General features: G+C 47.3%; 1 protein-coding gene across 2 annotated transcripts; it reads right to left on the bottom strand.

The window, feature by feature from the left end:
• Positions 1-10,452: 10,452 nt before the first annotated feature.
• TCL1A (TCL1 family AKT coactivator A) lies at positions 10,453-16,552 on the bottom strand. Of its 2 annotated transcripts, none has more exons than XM_084792563.1 (3): positions 16,341-16,549; positions 11,803-11,924; positions 10,453-11,165 (listed from the first exon to the last, which is right to left on the bottom strand). In XM_084792563.1, the coding sequence occupies exons 1-2, from the start codon at positions 16,458-16,460 to the stop codon at positions 11,814-11,816; spliced, it is 231 nt and encodes a 76-aa protein (XP_084648689.1). In that variant the 5' UTR covers positions 16,461-16,549; the 3' UTR covers positions 10,453-11,165; positions 11,803-11,813. The 2 variants fall into 2 exon arrangements, with proteins under 2 accessions (XP_084648689.1, XP_084648690.1); XM_084792564.1 differs by lacking the exon at positions 10,453-11,165 and adding an exon at positions 12,267-12,436 and having other exon boundaries at positions 11,872-11,924; positions 16,341-16,552.
• Between the last annotated feature and the right edge of the window lie 1,885 nt (positions 16,553-18,437).

Genomic DNA, 18,437 nt, shown 5'->3' with positions numbered 1-18,437 from the left:
CTTAGATTCTGTGCTGGATGGTCTGTCTTTATCCATATTCTAGTAGAGAAAGCAAATGTTGGCCCCAAGCATTATAGGAACATTAGGAGAAGTGGTTTCTGGCCATGTTGGCAGCAGGGTACCTGGGAAAGGTCTAGAAGGGAGGCTGCCCGGGAGCTGGATGGAGCTAAGCTGACACCAGGTCAGAGGGTGTAGTGCCACATGGAGGAAGGGGAGTGGTCAGTGACAGGTGACAATGTGTCACTGTAGGAGGCACAGTAATGCTCCATATTCCAGAGGGAGACAGTGTCCTTACATGTGAAGACACCAGATGATCAAGGGAGTAGCAGGAAGGGGACAGAGGCCAGGTGCTGTGAAATTGTCCTTCATCTGATGCAAAGGAAAGGAAGGCACTCCCTCCTTTCACACGAAGCTTCCACAGACAGAAGCCCTAACTTTACAGAATGAATCTCTAAAGGCCCTTACAGGGCTGGTGCTGGAGCTCAGTTGCTAGTGTGTCTGTTTAGCACACAGAGCTGTAAGTTCTATCTCTCAGGATGGCACAACCAAGGGATCAAAACACTGTGTTAGCAAGTGCTGGGATCTCAGCACCATGGAGAGGGAGGCCAGAGAATAGAAGTTCAAGTTGATCCTTAGGTATGTAGTGAGTTCAAAGCCGGCCTGGGTTGCATGAGAACTTTTTGGTGATTGTTTTTGTTGCTGTTTGTGGAATTCTGAGGTTTGTCTCTGTGTATGTGTGTGTGTGTGTCCCTGACTATCTATCTTGGAGTATCTCTGTAGACCATGCTGGCCTTGAACTCATGGAGATCTACCTGCCTCTGCCTCTCAAGTGGCATCCAAGCCTGGACTTGGAGGAAATTGGGAAGACACTGTCCATCTTAAAGGAACAGATCCAAGACCATATTACTCCATGGAGAACAGCATCTGCTAGAAGAACAAGACCCAGACAAGCCAGCAGTGGGAGAGAAGAACTGGGAATTTGTGTTAGTTCACTGCTGTGGCCAAATATCCAGATATCAATGACTTGAGAAAGAGAAGGGACTTTCTGGTTTGTGCAGGGCTGTGGGAAGCACTTCAGTTGATATCACTGTGAGGCAGGGCATGGAGGAAAGGAAGGCGTTCCTGTTTTCTCCTTCCCTCCTTTATTCATCTGGAACTCACAGCCCATAGGATGACATAACTACATTCATGATGTACCCCACCCCAACACCCTCACAAACAGCCTAGAGGTGTGCCTCAGTTTCCCAGGTAAGGTGAGTCCTGTTAAAGAAGAAACCATCATTGGGTGTGTGAGAAAACTATCCAAGTCCTATTTTTTGTCTTTGGTGAGAGAATTTTTGTGGAAAAAAGAAAAAAGAAATTTACTACTCATAAAAGAAGCTCAATTCCATAGTGAAGGGTGTATGGTTTTTTATGAGGAAAATAACCTTCTCAAGTTTCCTTGAGCCAACAAGTGAATCTAGCAAGTTAAATGTTCATATATTCAAGCTATAAACATCCTCTGCTTCCCTTTGCATACATAGTCAAAAGGAAAGCTAACAGAAAATCTGTGAAGTGAATTTTAGAGCACTGGTACAATCTCCCCTTGTTGGGGAGACCTTGTTGGTGGCACTCAGAGAAAGAGTAAGCAGGCTACCAGGATGAGACCTGATACGCTGTGATCACATGATAGGGGAGGAAGTCCCCTTCTGTCACTGACCTAGGGGAGGGGATTGGATGAGAAAAGGAGAGAGGGGGAACGGGAAGACACAAGCGAAGGGATAACAATTAGATGTGATCTAAATAATGTACTTAAAAATTAACTAGCATTCGTACAGCCAGCAAGCCTTTAATCCCAGCAGAGGAGGGCAGATTTCTGAGAACTCATGGCCATGTTGGTCTACAAAGCAAGTCCAGGACAGACAGCGCTGTTATACCAAACAACACCTGCCTCATATCAAAACAAAAACCCAAACTCCTAAACAGGGAGTTCCGAGACACCTTGTTGGAAAGAGGCTGGATTGTAGACCACTCCTGTGAACTGGGCATTTCACTTCTATACCTCAGTGTTGTTATACATAAAATTAAAGCAATGATAATAAAGCTAGCAGATACCTATTAGTATAATAACTTAACTTTCATGTAAAGGTGTATTTTCTGAACTAATTTATAAGTACAATAAAACAAAACTTAAAAGAGTTTTTACTTACATGCTATGATCCTGAAATTACTGTGAGAGTTGTGTGTGTGAGAAAAGCTGGGAACCTTCTGGGTGAGAAGGGAGGGAGGGTAGAGAAGCAATATAGACACGACACAGTGACTCTCAGCAGGTACTGTGTCAGTCATAGCCTGCCAAGGGCCTGGGTTCCAGTCACAGAGAGGCTGAGAGAAAAGGCTGGCACACACACAGAGGAATGGGGTACACAAATGAAAGGTGGGAGAATGTGGAGTCCAACACACCCCACGTTTGCAGAAAGGTTAGTCTGTGCTAAGGATACTGACAGGCAATGAGTACAAGCATCCTTCACAGCTTGTTTCTTGCTGACCCTGCCTGGAAGATGACAGCGCTAACCCAGAGGTAAGATGCACCATTAACGCCAGGGATGGGGATCCAGGCTCACTGCTCACTCTGTCATCACTGAGCAAACATCTGACGAGAAACAAGTTAAAGAGGAGGCTCTTCTGGCTCATGGTTTGAGGAGATACAGTGCATCAGGGTGAGGAAGGCATCCTGGGAGGTGGCGGGAGATTGCCTGCTGTCATCTTGGTTGAATCAGGAAGAATGAGAGAGAGATCAGACTGGAAGTAGGCTGGGCTGTGACTCCAAAGGCATTCCCCCTTTTTTCAAACTTTTCATGTAGCTGGGGGTTACTGTCTCCACCTTGCAAAATGCATTACTGGGTGTGTGTGCCCAAACACAAGAGCCTGTGAAGGACACTCACCTTTAAGGCAAACTGTAATGATTTTAAAAGTAAGAAAATAAGACAATAAGATGCCAAGCAACAGAAATTATGAGGTTTAAGTGAACATCTGGAGAAAAGGAAAGGGTGAGGGGTGGGGAGAGAGAGAGAGAGAGAGAGAGAGAGAGAGAGAGAGAGAGAGAGAGAGAGAGAGAGAGAGACAGACTGAGTAAGGGGGTAGAGAGAGAGGGCCAGGAGGAGAGTTTGTCCTTTTATATAGCCCTGGGCTGGGCCCCGCCCCCATGGCAGGTAGGCAATGACATCACAGGTAGGCTGACTGAAGCAAAATCCTAACACAAACCACAGTCAGAGATATCTACCCAAACACATCTCCATCTTATGAGTCCCCTCTGCAAACAACTATCATAGCCCACGCGCCTAGCTTGTCACTTTTCCACCATGTCCATTTCCCAGTCCACCTCTTAGTATTTACTTCTGTTTCTTTGGCCCTCCATTTCCTTGTCATGGTTCAGAGCCTGCCTCATTGGAGACTTATATTAAATACATGTGTTTCCTTTTCTTTTATTAATGTATTTTGTGTCAACTGAACTCTCCTGGAGGGCGAAAGCCTTTAAATGGTAGAGGAGATATTTTGTTTCCCCCATACAACTGAGGTGGCATTTCAAGTTGCTGGTAAATGATACATTAAGCAATATACAATTTGTAACAATGGCTAGCTTTTATTCCCAGCATTCCAGAAGACAGAAGGCAGGTGGTTCTCTGAGAAATTTGAGGCCAGTGCCTATTCTACATAGCAAGTTCCAGGCCAGCTACATATATATTGAGATACTGCAAGAAAGAAAGAAAGAAAAAAAGAAAAGAAAAAATTGGCTAGCAAAAAATTTACAAAAGCTTGCTTATATGGTTATGACTTCATTTCTCATATGAAAATGAATCCCAGTTGGACGAATGATTTAAACAAAGGAAATTACAAAGCACTTACAAAAACATAAACCCCACATTGCAGAGAAAAGCTTACCAAAAAACAGTAAGCATAGAGCACACAAAGAAGCATGTGCAACTCCTGATTGTTTATATTTCTAAAATGAAAATGCTTCTTCATAGGGAAAGAAAAAAATCAAAAGTTTTTAAAAGTCTCAGAAACAAGTTAGCCACAGTAAGAGGACAAATGAGACCGTGGATAGACCTCAGGCACGGAGTTCTTCCCTGAATACAATATGCAGACCCCTTGCCAGGCTCCACCTGCATCTCTCCCTCCCAGCCGTGACTCTCTAAACACATGGACTTCCTGCCCCTTCTTCTGAATTGCCAGGTAACATGCCACATTTGCCAGAATCCAATTTGCCTTGTTTTCTAATCTAGACAAAAATATAGTACGCAGACAAAACGACAATCAAGAGACGCGGGTAGTTTTCATTTTGAAATCTTGATTGTAAACCTCTGAATGCCAGGGTCCCTGCAGTTCGATGTGGGGTTTCTGAGTGCTGGAATTAAACTCGTGCACCTCCGAGCTGGCTTGCTTTCGCTTCCGTAACGAGCACACACACTCTCTCTCTCTCTCTCTCTCTCTCTCTCTCTCTCTCTCTCTCTCTCTCTCTCTCTCTCCTCTCTCTCTCTCTCTCTCTCTCTCATTTCTAATCATGTGTCCCTGGTCCAATTCTTTGCCCTGGAACAGGAACCTGGATACTCTGGCAGGTGCCCCAGGGACTCGGGCCTATAACAGACTGAGTTTCCTGGAAGCCAGAACACTGATCACAAGGTGAGGACAGAGTTGGCTATTTCTAAGAACTGTCCCCTTGATTGTAGATACCATTTACCCTGTGTCTTCCCTTTCAGAGTCTCTGTCCCCAGTCACCTTTCCTCACCAGGACACCAATTATAGGGCCCAGCCAGATGACCCCATTTTGCCCTCATCACTCCCTCAAAGATCCCCTGTCCAAATGCATTTGTGTTCTACAGGACTTAGAGTTAGGACCTCCGTGTGTGCGTGCATGTGTGCGTGTGTGCTCGTGTGCACATGTGTGTGACACACAATTCAGGCCCACTCTCCCTGGGATGACTTTGGATCTTTCCTCTCATCAACAGCTCCTGGCTCCTACTTCCTCTTCCATGTTGGTGAAAATCTCACCCTGTGAGTAACAGACATACTCGCTCCCAGGAAGCATTTCTTCTGTGAGGGTTGAGCGCAGCTGCTAACTTGATTGGATCTTAATCAACTAAGAGGCACATCTCTGTGTGGGTGGGGCTGTGGGAATATTTCTCGGAAGGATTAGCTAAGTGGGAGAGGCTCTCTCCCAGAATGGTTGGAACTTTCTGGCAGTGGCCCAGATATAAAAAGTCTGAGGAAAAGACCTGGAATGGTGACACACTTTTAATTCCAGCACCCAGAGTGCAGAGGCAGGTGGATCCGCTGTGAATTCAAGGACAGTCTGGTTTACATAGTAAGGTCCAGGACAGTCAGAACTACACACGTGTCTGTCTCAAAAACCCAAAACAAAATCAACAGAGGAAGGAGGAGGAGAACAAAGAAGAAAGGAGGAGAAAAAACAATGAAAAGTTGTGGTCATCTGAGGGGAGGCAATGCTGGGTTCCCCTGCTCACCAGCCAGGAGGAGAGCTTGGCTCCAGGAAGATTGCCCACACTTCCAACAGCTTGTCAGACCACCTCACAGGACCATACCTCAGCAGCCACTGCTCAGCGATGCTCTCCTCGGGTCCTCTGTGTGACTCTTCAATCCCATGTTAGGACTCCAAGGCAGATTCAGGGCATTACTGGATCTTCTTCTTCTTCTTCTTCTTCTTCTTCTTCTTCTTCTTCTTCTTCTTCTTCTTCTTCTTCTTCTTCTTCTTCTTCTTCTTCTTCTTCATTATTAGATCTCCTTTTTTATGCTTTTCATGGTTAGTTGTTTACTTGGTCTATTGAGGAAGAGTGGGAGAGCCTGTCTCAGTAAGAGGCTGTCGGGGCTCACACTCTGAACCTTTTTAAAAGCTTCACAACATGTTCACCTGAATCCCTTCACTTGCCAGTAATTCTGTGCCTTAGTATGTAATACCTGGACCAGGAGTCCCAGGAGTCAAAGACAATAGCTTATGGGCCAAATATTGTCAGACATTGTTTTCATAAATAAAGTTTTATTGAACACACCCACTTTTGGCATTTATGTATTATTTATGGTTCTTACAACAATGGCAATATTGAATGGCTTCAATAGAGACTTTATGGCCCATAAAGCCACAAATACTCTCTGGCCCTTTATAGGCTTTTTTTTTTTTTTTTTTTTTTTTTTTTTTTTTTTTGCCAATTCCTGCCCTACGCTTAACTTTTAATTAGTTTCTCTTCTTTTATTCTTGTCCTCTTAGAGTCTATTCTCCACACACCAGCTGGAGGTCATCCAGACCCCCTTACTTCCTGGCTTCCTGTGGCTCTTGGCATAAATCTTTGTTCTGACAGCACTTCTATCCACCCACTCCAGGCTCATGTCTGCCCGGCATCCTGAGCGACCCTTGGCCACTGGACATCACATCTCTGCCTGCTTACAGGGGTTTCTATCACCTCAGAGAGGCCATCAAAGGATCCTGATCACTTCGATCGCTGCCCTGCTTCCTTCATGGTGCTTTTTCATTGTAGTAAATGCTCTGCCTTCTCATCTGCTTCTGAACTGAAGGCAGAACCCAGCAAGGGAACACTGGTGGCCACAAGGGCATATTCCAGCCACACACAGGCCAGACCTCCCCCCAACCCCCACCCAGTGACTCAGGGCAAGTGACTGCTGGTCTCTGGGCCTGCTTCTCATTAGCAGATTGTGGGTAATGAAAGTACCCCACCTCCATTGAAAAACAAAGCCACAACGAAGTTGAAGATCACAGTTGGCTTTGGTAATTCTAGGAGCAGTTTGCCTTAGGTCTTAAGACAAAAGGAGGATTTTTTTTTCTGGTTTGTTTTTTGCTTTTTGAGACAGAGTCTCTCTGTGTAACAGCCTTGGCTGTCCTGGACTCGCTTTGTAGAATGGGCTGGCCTCGAACTCACAGCGATCCACCTGCCTCTGCCTCCCGAGTGCTGGGATTAAAGGCGTGTGCCACCACACCTGGCGAGGAGGGAATTTTTATGTCTTATGTCTTATGGTCATGAAAAGGGCTGACAAAATCAGAAACAGGTAGATTGGCAGTTTCCTTGACTCCCCTGGGAGGAACTTCCTCATCATGTCTGTGTGAGGATGTATGCTCAATTTTATTCACCAATATATTTTATTAACAACTTAGTGACCGAGCATATGTCACTTATAACCCAACTAACCAAAACAATAGGAAATGAGGATTAAAGGACACAATAACAAAACTGTAAGGATATCAGTTCTGAGGAACAATTCTCCTGGCACAATCTGCAGGATTTCTTCTGCTGGAACCTAGAGTAACCAGAGTAACCAGAACCCAGAACCTCCGCAGGAGCTGGAGCCACAAAGCCTTCCCTTGAGCGGTTCTCTCTAGGAGCGTCTCGAAGTGCAGTGATCAACAGCCAAAACTATCCCATGTCTCCAAAAAGCCCCCGCCTCCAGTTCTGGGCTCATATATCTCCTCCCAGACTCTGTTCACAGGATCTTTTCAGCTGGCAACAATCAAGCTCCTGCACAAGGTGGTCGGTCTTCTAGTGGATTAACCTCACCTGTTCTCTCACAAGACTCCCGCACTTGGGATGCTAAAAAACAGGTTTATCTCTCCTTCATGAGGATTTGGCTATTCTCTTGGAAGACCAAGAAGCAATTTAGCTGTAGTTGTCTACTTTAGCATGAATGACTCCATGTTGGTGTGGCCAGATGGCCCCTCCACAGTGGTCCTATCCTAACAGAGAGCCTCTTGCAAATATCTCATCTCTTCATAAGGCTTAAAAGAGATGCTTTATGATAATTACAAAATAGCACACTGTAATCACTTTTAAAAATTGTGTGGTATATACGTATGGGAGGCCAGACCCCTAAGGACATCAAGCTAAATGAAACAAGCCAGTCACAACAGAATGAATCCCGCCGCATGCTTCTATTTCCAGGAGACACCTAAAGCTATGCATACCACAGGAGCAGAAAATGTAGTGGTGATTACTGGGGGCTGTGGAAAACAGGAAACAGAAAGCTGCCATTCAAAAGGCACGCCAGGGGAAAAAAAAAGTCTCAAAACATGCTGTAAAAGTGTGCTCATAAAATTAACAAAACCGCACCATATCCTTAGAAGTGTAGTAATAAAGAGAGATTTCATATTAGGTCCTGTTTATCACAATGAGTTTGGGGCTTGGGAGATGGATCAGATAGTAACGTCCTTGCCGGGCAAACATTAGTACGAGGTCAGATCTTCGGCAGCCACATTAAACACTGGGCCCAGTAGGGCACACATGCAATCCCAGTATTGTAGAAGGGGCAGAGTCAAAAGCATCCCTGAGTTATGAGTCTCAGGGCATCCCATGACATGATGTCCAGGGTCCTTGGTGTCTCAAACAAATAGACAAGACATAGAAGTAATAGTAAAAAAAAAAAAAAGCATAGAGTGCTTTCTACAGAATGAGAATTGGATTCAGAAAGCACATCCTTCAGGAGGCCCGAGTGAGTTTTCTGAGCAGAGGTGACCATGGGGGTGAAGATTGAGTGATTCTCTGATAATTGACAAATGAGATATAATTTTAGATGACCTGTGTGTGTGTGGGGGGGGTGCATACATAATTCTAAGCATATTTACAACCTGTCATGCATGTCCATGAGATGGTAAATAGGGTTTCTCCTTCCCTAATAGGTGTCACTTCAAGGACAGAACGTGCTAGGTGTTGTCATACCAGGGAAGGGACGGCTAAGGGTACCTTGGATTGCCAGGCATTCCTGTGCTTGCCTACCTCTCTTGGGACGTGCAGGCCACCTAGTCTAGGCAATCAGGGAGCCCCAGGTTCAGCACGAGAACTTGTCTCAAAAAGGAAAGTGGAAAGCAACAGAGAAAGTTGACCTCTGGCTTTCCACATTCACTCGAACATATGCATACAAGTGCATGCCCGGCACACAGACATGTCCACAAAGCCACCTTCAGGCAAGAATCCTTCACTCTTATTTTCTTCTGAGTTTACCATTGTTCAGAGCAGAATCTGTATGCTCATAGAAGGCCCTTGCTTTGCTGGCTGCTGTAACCACAGCACCCAGGACAGTTCATGGCAGCCAGATGTGTGTCCAACAAGAGTCCTGCAAATGACTGTTCCTTTCCTGGGGGTAATGACAAGTGTCTGTAGCTCTCTCCTGTTCCACTATCTGGACAACAGCCTGTAAACCACTCTAATAATGCTCATGTGTTGGGCTGGAGAGATGGCCCAGCAATTTAGAGTACTGTCTGTTCCCCCAAAAGGTCCCGAGCTCGATTTCCAGCAACCACATGCTGGCTCACAACCATCTATAATGAGATCTGGTACCCTCTTCTGGCATGGAAGCACACATGGGAGCAGAATACTGTATAAATAATAAAGAAGTAAATCTTAAATAAAGCCCGTGTGTGTGTGTGTGTGTGTGTGTGTGTGTGTATGTGTGTTCATTTTATCAGTTCTGCTTGCCTCCTAGGTGATTTGTTTGTTTTTTGTTTTTGAGACAGGGTCTCTGGTGTAGCCTTGGATATCCTGGAACTAGCTCTGTAGACAAGATTGGTTTCAAACTCAAGAGACTCACCTGCCTCTGCATCCCGAGTGCTGGGATAAAAGATGTGAGCCACCACCAAAGCCACCACCACCACCTAGACTCTTAAGTAAAATTTGATCCTATCAAGGTGACAATCAAATTAACGAACACAGGTGACCATGATTTTAGTCCACAGACTGTAAATGAGAGGAAGTGGATTTATTACTGTACTCTTGTTGTATGTTCAGAGCACTTTACTTTTCTTACTCAACTGCATCTTCAGGACAGCTCTGTGGACTAAAGTAACACAGAGATAGGAAGAAAGCGGGGTGTCACCAGGCCCCTTCTGGCTCCTTTTCTCTATAAGGTGTCTCTTGTATTCTGAGGCCCTACTCATAAGGAGAATGAGGGCCAGCCGGTCATGAAAACCAGCAGGGGACAGGGCACAGGTAGGCAAGGCTGTGACTGCAGGCCATGGGCTGCAGTGGATGTTTTGTTAGCACTGGAGTGGTAGAGTGGTGGGCGCAGTTTCCTGTGAGAGACCGCTTGCTGGCATTGAGACTAGGAGGCCCATGTGCAGCGATACCCCCTGGGCCTTCCAGGAGACAGCAGAGCATCTGGACCTGACGGTACTCAGGGTATGAGGAGAAGGTTGGACCATACCAAGGGGTTGGGTACCAGGACTGGCCAAAGAAGGATGTTCTGAAGTTGCTGCCTCTAATGGTTCTCAAATCAGAACTCCTAGAGCACTGGGGTTTGAGAATCAAGCTATGTAAAACTTTACAAGTCCAGCCTTATCTCTAAAGCAGAAATACACGAAATCCCCCAGACATTCCCTGGTAGCATCCTCACAGGAAGACCCTGGCTTCTCCCTTATATTATTAGCATCCAGGTCAAGATGGAAGCTGATTCAGCACAAGCTAGGCAAAGAACACATTTAATCAGCAACATAAAGTGTTTACATTAAATACATCATCATCATCCAGGTATATGGTCACTCTTGAAGGGGGAGCCCACAAATGGGCAATCTGAGGGGGCTCATCTGAACCAGCTCCACTGCCTGGCCTCCTGCTCTACTGAGGGCAGTAGACTCCAGGTTTGCACATCTCTGCCTGTAAGCTCCTGGGTTCTAAGGAGAGGTGTGGAGCTCTCAGGCCTTACAGTGCTTTGCAACCAAGCCTAAGTTTGTTGAGTAGGTGGGGGTTTACAGGTCAAGTGGATACAGGCACAGCATCTTGGTGCCTGGCCAGATTCCAATGATTAGGCCTTGTTCCTCATGGTGCACGTACAGCCGAGGGACCAATGAAGGAGTGGGCAAGTTCAAAACTAGTTGTCCTGAGGGACAAAAGGGAAAGGCTAAGAAATCAGAGACACAGATACCACTGGGCACGCAGAGGAAATGCTAAGAACCGGATCTGCTGTGGTGCCACTCGTCAGGGAGGCAGCAGAGCTGAGGACCACCAAGACAGCTGAGCAAACTGTAGGATCATGGGAGGAGCAGCCTCTGGCCAGCTTTTTCTTCCTGGAGCCCAGCGTAGGGGACAGAGGACGAGTTTTGGCAAACAAAGTGAATACAAGTACAAACATCTCCACTGAGGGCCCAGGGTGGGCAAGCGAGACAGGAGCTGCAGGACCTGAGGAGAGGCAAGAAGGCAGGATAAGAGGCACAGACTAGGAGCAGGTAGCAGGGCTGCTGGGTGGGTGTCAGGTGGCTCCCTATGCTGTGCCTCATATCTCATGTAGTATTAAGAAATGGAGCCGGCCGGTGCTAGTGCACACCTTTAATCTCAGCACTGGGGAGAGGCAGAGGCAGGTGGATTGCTTTGAGTTCAAGGCCAGCCTGGTCTACAAAGCTAGTCCAGGACAGCCAAGGCTACACAGAGAAACTCTGTCTCGGAAAAACAAACAAATAAATAAATAAAATATAAAGAAAGAAATGGAACTGGTTCGGATGAGCTCTTGGGAGTGGGTAAGAAAATTTGGAGGACGCTTCCTTAACATAACATCTGTGGCTCCCCAGTTGAGGTGGTGGGATGGCCCAGTTGGTATCTTAATGGACAACTGATCGTGAGCAGTGGTGACTTGTGGAGCCTGTAAAAGATGGCTGGAGCCAGAGCTCCTTACAGTGGTAAAAGAGAGACAAAGGCCACTTCCGGGAAGCTTGTCCCACCCTCGGCACTCTCTGAGGACAGCTGCTAGGGAGGGGGCTGACACAGCCTTCATGGAGAAGGGTGCTCCCCCTTCCTCCTAAGGGAGCTCCAGAGTGCTCACCATGTCGCAGATTACTCATCGTCATCATCATCGTCGTTGTCGTCGTCCTTGGTTTTTTTGCCGCCTCCGTCGTCATCATCGGAGTCCATCTTTTCAAGTAGCAGGTCCTCCACGTTTTTGAACTGAGGGTGGGGAAGGGAGAGAGGCCAGAGAGTGAGCAGACCAGCATGGAGATTTCCCCCCTTTCATTCCGGCCTAGCTTTCGTAGCCCTGGAGCAGCACTAAAACCTGAGGTGGCTCTCTCTACTGGTCTCACTCAATGACTACCTCAGAGGCTCGATGTGCAAAGGGGTTAGGCGAAGACCTGTTGTCTCTCTCTAACCAGTTTAAACAAACACACACATCTGCACTCAGCTTAACTGTTGGTGCTAGGATGGAGGGAAGATAGAGCTAGACCATGCTAGGACCAGAGACGAAGACCACTTGAGACTACCCACTTAGTCCCTGGGGTGAGCTGTGCTTGCCTTCATGTGGTACACTATTTCCAGAACCCGGAGTCACTGCTTCGGTACCGGTCCTCTGGGTATAGTTGCCACATTAAAGGCAGCTCATATGGCTCCAGCTGTGCTGGGGTCATACCGGCGCCCAAGGGGACATCTTCCTGGCGCAAAAGCACCTGTAACTTCCCTTCATTCTGCAAGAGGAAGGAACAGAACACACCTTCACCTCCTGCTTACCATTGCAGGGCTCCTCCAGGCACGGCGAGCAGTGTCCACCCCGTCACTCAGCAGCCTGGCGCTGACCCAGCAGACTAAGCACAGATTCTGCCCCTGGCAGCAGCTCCGCAGCAGGTTGCATACAGTCTTAGGGACTCTGGCTGGGCCGGCACCTATCTTCCTTCAGGGGGCCCACCCTCCTGTTGCTAGCATAAGCCATGAAGTCCTCCAGCTTGGTTGCAAGTGTGTGTGTGTAGGTAGCAGAGGGGACAACCTCCAGTATCATTTCTTAAGATACTTTTCTTTGTTTCATTTATTTATTTATTTACTTATTTACTTATTTGAGGCACCTCTTAGTGACTTGGAGCTCACCAAAATGCAAAATCTCAACCTCAACAACAACAACATCCTCCAAAAACCAGCTAAACAAACAAAATAACAAACTGACTATGTTGGCTGGCCAGTGGAGCCCAGAGGTCTGAGTATACCGGCTTCCCCAATGCTGGGATCACTAGCGATGTCTACCACACTGGGTTTCTCAGCTTGAACTCTGGGGATCGAACTCAAGACCTTATAGTCGCAAGGCAAGAGCTTTCCTAACCTCACCCAGCCCTGCCAGGGATTTGACTCTGATTTCGTCCATTATCCTCTTTCAAAGGAGGTGTCTATCCATGGACCAACCTGTGGAAACTATAAATGAACCACACTGTCTTTTTTTATCCGAGGTTGAGGGAGATAAAGGAAACACCATCTTTCAAGAGATTGGCATGGCCGGGCATGGTGGTGCATGCCTTTAATCTTAGCACTTGGGAGGCAGAGGCAGGTGGATCACTATGAGTTCGAGGCCCAGCCTGGTCTACAGAGTGAGTCCAGGACAGTCAAGGCCTACACAGAAAAATCCTGACTCGAAAAAACAAAATAAAACAAATAAATAAATAAATAAAGAGGCTGGCATGGTGCATCCGGCAAGAGTCCCTCTTCCAGTCAACTTTTTTTTTTTTTTTTTACTATCTATGTACTCAAGATTGCATTCCCTAAAAAAAAGAAAAAAATTGCATTCCCTTCTCAAAGTTGTACTTTGCTTTATCATCTGCAGGTCACATAAGAATGTGAGGCTGAACTCTTGACCAAGAAGTGTGGGACACAGGACCCCTCTGTCTCAGCTATGAAACCTACAGAAGTACCTATGTCTTGGTGGGATGCTTTGGATTGTGTGGTCGTTTTCTCATTTCTAACACTTTAAATCTGGTGGCAGGCAGCATGTCTCCATCACTGGCATGTCTGTTCTGGGCTGTGGCAACTTACCTCCTCACCTACTGCCTCTACATGCCAGGGTGGGGCTATGAGACTCATATGCCTACCTGCTGAACTCACGATGTCTTCCCCTCCTGGGCAGAGCAAGTCTGGGTTCCACAGAAATCCACAAAGCCTATGTTGATTCCCTCTTCTCCCACCATTTTGTTCAGCTCTGTCTACTTCCTTCCAGCCACCTTGCCTTGTTTATGTCTGGGGCTCTTACAGTCTACAGCAAGCCTCCCCACAATCTACCAAGAGCTAGCTTCCTTTTTGGCTGCCCTTTGTTCAAACATATGTCTATGAAAAAACGAATATCACATAAAACCATATCTAGTTTTATTAACCGACATGAGTTAAAATGTGTTGTCTTGGAGCAGGCTCTCCCCATATCACTCTTGCTGGCCTGGAAACTTGCTCTATAGACCAAGCTGGCCTCAGACTTACGAGATCCACCTGCTTCTGCCTCCCAAGTGCTGAACTTAAGGGTGAACACCACACAGGCACAAATGTGCTATAACTTCAGAGTCAGTTCTCATCCATCATGTGAGTCCTGGGACTCAAATCAGGCAATCAGGTTTGGGGGCAAGAGCCTTTCCTTTCTCACCTAAATCACCAGCTCCTGAAAGTGAGTTTTACCCGACAATCTGGGAATGGAAAAACCAAAAACAAACAAATCATTGCCCAAACACACAAATAAAACAAAGAAGTCTGTACAATGAAATTCTACAAGATCCCTGGGTTTAAGACCTGGTGGGCCAAGGGGCACAGGCCTGCAATGCACTAGTCAGGAAGCTGAGGCAGGAGGATTGTAAATTCAAGGCCTACTTATAAAGGCAGCTTAAGGTCAACCTAAGTAACAAAGACCAAGTCTCAAAAAGTGGTGTATAATGGCTGGGCTCTATTATCATCTATTATGCACAGAGGCCTGGGTTTGCTCATCAGCACTGTTGGGCTGAGGAGAGGGGGGCGGGGTAGAAAAAGCAATTTGAAACTCCAAACTAAATGATTCCAAAATATGACACGCACACACCTTTAATCCCAGCCTTTGGGAGGCAGAGGCAGGCAGGTGGATCTCTGTATGATGCAGGCCAGCCTGATCCAGGGCAGCCAGGACTACGATACATAGAAACCTTGCCTCGAAAAACAACAAACAAACCAAGACATGCAACTATAAACTGTGGGTTCACGATGCAGCACAGTACAACTGCCTCCCCTCCCCATCTCTGCTTTTGCCCACAGGACTCACCACCTGCCTCATTACTGCGTTGGCTACCCAATTCCCCATCACACCACCTTCCCAATAATAGGGATCTCCCAGACTCACAGACCTGGGCTTGGAATCTACACTAAGAGCTCACACTTGTTTAACCCGTGGTTTTCCAAGATGAAAAGTTTTGTGAAACATTCTGCCAATTCAATAAATTGAAACAGTTTAGATCTCCACGCCAGGTGTGTAAGCACTTGGAGGTCTCAGCCAATACTTAAGTCAGTAGCCTAACAACTGTTACAAATTGCTTTCTTCTTCTTCCTCATCAACGTAAGTCAATGTTTACAAGCTAAGAACCCTGTTTCCTTCCGTCCGGCTCCTGTTCAGACAACACCTACAGCAGCTCTGAAATACTCCCTGGTTCATGGTGTAGGTGAAAAGATACTTGTTAACCTGATATTAAAAAGAAGTACCGCCAGGCGTGGTGGCGCACGCCTTTAATCCCAGCACTTGGGAGGCAGAGGCAGGCGGATTGCTGTGAGTTCCAGGCCAGCCTGGTCTACAAAGCGAGTCCAGGGCAGCCAGGGCTACACAAAGAGACCCTGTCTCAAAAAACCAACCAAACAAACAAATACCCACCTATGTTGTTTTCACCCATCCGACTTAAAAGTTCATATTTAACTTTCTAAAAAACCTAGATATATGTAAACTTAATATCGTAAAATGACAGCAGGAGTGTAACTTTAAGAGCCTGGATTGGGGTTCCACCATCTGCTGGCAGCACCCCATGTCTTCGAGGTTCACCAGCCCCAACCTTGCCGGAGTGGAGAGAGCTCCCAGTTCCTAACTACTTGCTAGCATATCGCAGTGTCTCAGCTGTTTAATCTGGCTTTTATGGCTTCCCTTGGCTCTCCAAGTGGAACGTCTTTCAGTAATTTCTGCCGGAAAGCACCTCTAGACGAGATTTCCTTTGAAAACACCAACATTCAAAAGACACCGCCCCGCTCCCCCCCGCCCCCCCCCCCCCCCGGCTTCCACCCGCAAAAGTTAAATCTTATTACCAACATGGATACTACCCGCTAACTTCAAGATATTTCAATTTTTATGGTTTAGGAAAACTTTGTTTCACCCCAAATGATAGTCCCACACCCCAGGGCGTGTGTGAGAGGAGCTTGTCCACTGTCCTCCGGGTGCCCCCACCCTCCTCCAGGCCCACCAGGCCCAACTCAGAGTACTTTCATCTGCGGCCTCCCTAGTCCTCCTGTTTCAGGCACAAGAACCCTCTGTCTGCTTGTCTCCAGCTGCCAGGGCTCCCAGGCCCAGGCAGAGCACATCCCTACTGCCCAACCCTGCTGGCCCAACCCCAAGGCGGTTGGTACCTTGGGGATTATGGGGAGCCAGCTTCGACGAAATTCATCCAAGTACACGTTCTTCTCCCAGACCCATAGGCGGTCGGGGTGTCTGGGTTTTTCTGGCCTGTGCGCCTGGTGTTCAGCCATGACATCCGGTCGGGGCAAGAAGCAGAAAAGCGAAAAGGCAGTTTCTGAAAAGCTACTCCCTGGTGGTGGGCTTAAGAACCTGGGCTATTTATTGCCACCAGGTGTGCACCTGCGCCTGCCGCCCTTTGGAGTGAGGCGGGGCGGTGGGGGGGGCGGAAGAGGGGCTGGGCAGGGTGGGTGGGGTGAACCACAAGGATGGGATGAAGGACAACCAGGTGGACTTCTGGAATACGGGCAGGGTCTAGGCCTGTAGACCTGACCCCATCAGACCGAGGGCTTCTTAAAGGGCCCCAGGCGGTCTTGCCCTTCTCCTCCGGGTACACTGGGCTGCAGCAAAGGTACCTAGACGTGTCTTAGGAGACACTGCTCTCTGCTTCCTTTATAATGAGACCCCCCAAGGTCCAAAGCAACTGCACTGTGAATTGCTACTCAAGCCACACCCCGATGGCAGGCCACCCAGAGAGAGGTCCATCTACACATCTTCTGAGATCAGAAACCCGAGAAGCCTTGCTCACGCCTGGACCCTCCAGGGTTCTCTCTGTCGCCTTCAGCCTTTGGGTGTCAGTGGCAATTTCCTTTGCAAAGTTCAGCCCCCTCCCTCTTCCCCCATGACTTTTTCCATGGCTCTGAAGAGGTTGTGATCTTCTAACAGGTCTTGCGAAATGGGTTTCTGTCTTTGTACTCCGGCTTTATGAACGTGCCATTCCAGACCCATGTTTAAAAAGAAATCCTTCTTTACAGTAACCCAAAGAGCAGTGCTTTGGAAACCTTCTGAATTGCTCAATCAAAACTTTCTCAGTGTAAACAAATAAGGAAAAACAACTTCCCTTTATTTTACAGTAACACATGTCCATTAAGGCAACTAAAGAAATGAATGAAAACCATGTAAAACCAGCTCCTGGCCTGCTGCTCAAACAACCTTTCAGCTGGCTGTTCTGCGCCTCACCCTCTGGTTCTTTTCCCTCTGTCTGAGGACACACCAAGGGAGCCATTTGTGGTCTTTGGAAGGTCAGTGAGTGATCAAGTGTGGGCATCTGGTCAGACTCCCGCAGACATGCCAAGATGGCTTGAGGTCAGCCAGGTGCATGCAGATGAAGAAAAGGCCCACAAGCTCATTTCCCTGTAGCTGGGCTCTTTGTCTCCACACCCAGATAGCTGCATAGAAAGATGAAGAATAGGCTTGGCGGGAAAGTTCTGGGTGAGTGCAGACTTAGGGATCAGAAGATAACGGACAAATAACTGATAAGTAACAAACAAATAACTGTATTTTGGAGCACGTGCCATGTGAGTAGGGCATGTGAGGGTCTCAAACAGCACTGTGGAGCCAGTTGTCCCTTCTTCTGTCATGTGGCCCTTGGGATGGAACTCAGGATGTCCTAGGCTCGGTGCAAACACCTTCACCCACTGAGCCTTCCCACTGGCCCACCAGTCCAGTTTAAATTGTGCTGCTGGGCACAGCTTTTGTGGCAAAGCGTGGAAGAGTCCCCCCCAGGAGCCAGGCTGGCCCATCCCAGGCCCATCCGTGGCCCCAGGAGCATGTCACTGACTTTGTTGGTTTCTTTCCTATGTGGTGTTGGGAAACATTGTTAGGCAAGGGTTCTACTAACATGATTTCTTTTCTCCTCACTCTGAAAATACTATTGTAACTTTGTACAAGGGCCTTTTAATACTGAGCAAGAGTAGACCCCGTTCTTGTGGGGGTGTTTCAGAAGGGTTCCGGGACAAGAAAAATGAAATTGGCATGGGGCAAGTGGTGGCTTTGATACTTTTGTCATGTAAATTCTACAAAGGGGTGGGTGAGCGTGGGTGGGAAGGGTAATGGAACAATAGCTATTATGTGGACTCTAGCAGGAGGAGCCTGGAAGATTGTTATCTTCATTGTTTGAGGGCCCTGGCCCATGAGCCAGGGCTTTAGTCTTTTCTATTCCCTTTTGAATCTTTCTCTCGTTACTCCCACTGGCTAAGCCCGGGTATTTC

The sequence above is a fragment of the Acomys minous genome, assembly GCF_964271855.1.
Source record: "Acomys minous genome assembly, chromosome: 8".
NCBI lineage: Eukaryota > Metazoa > Chordata > Mammalia > Rodentia > Muridae > Acomys > Acomys minous.
This window is presented reverse-complemented; position numbering and strand designations above follow the sequence as displayed.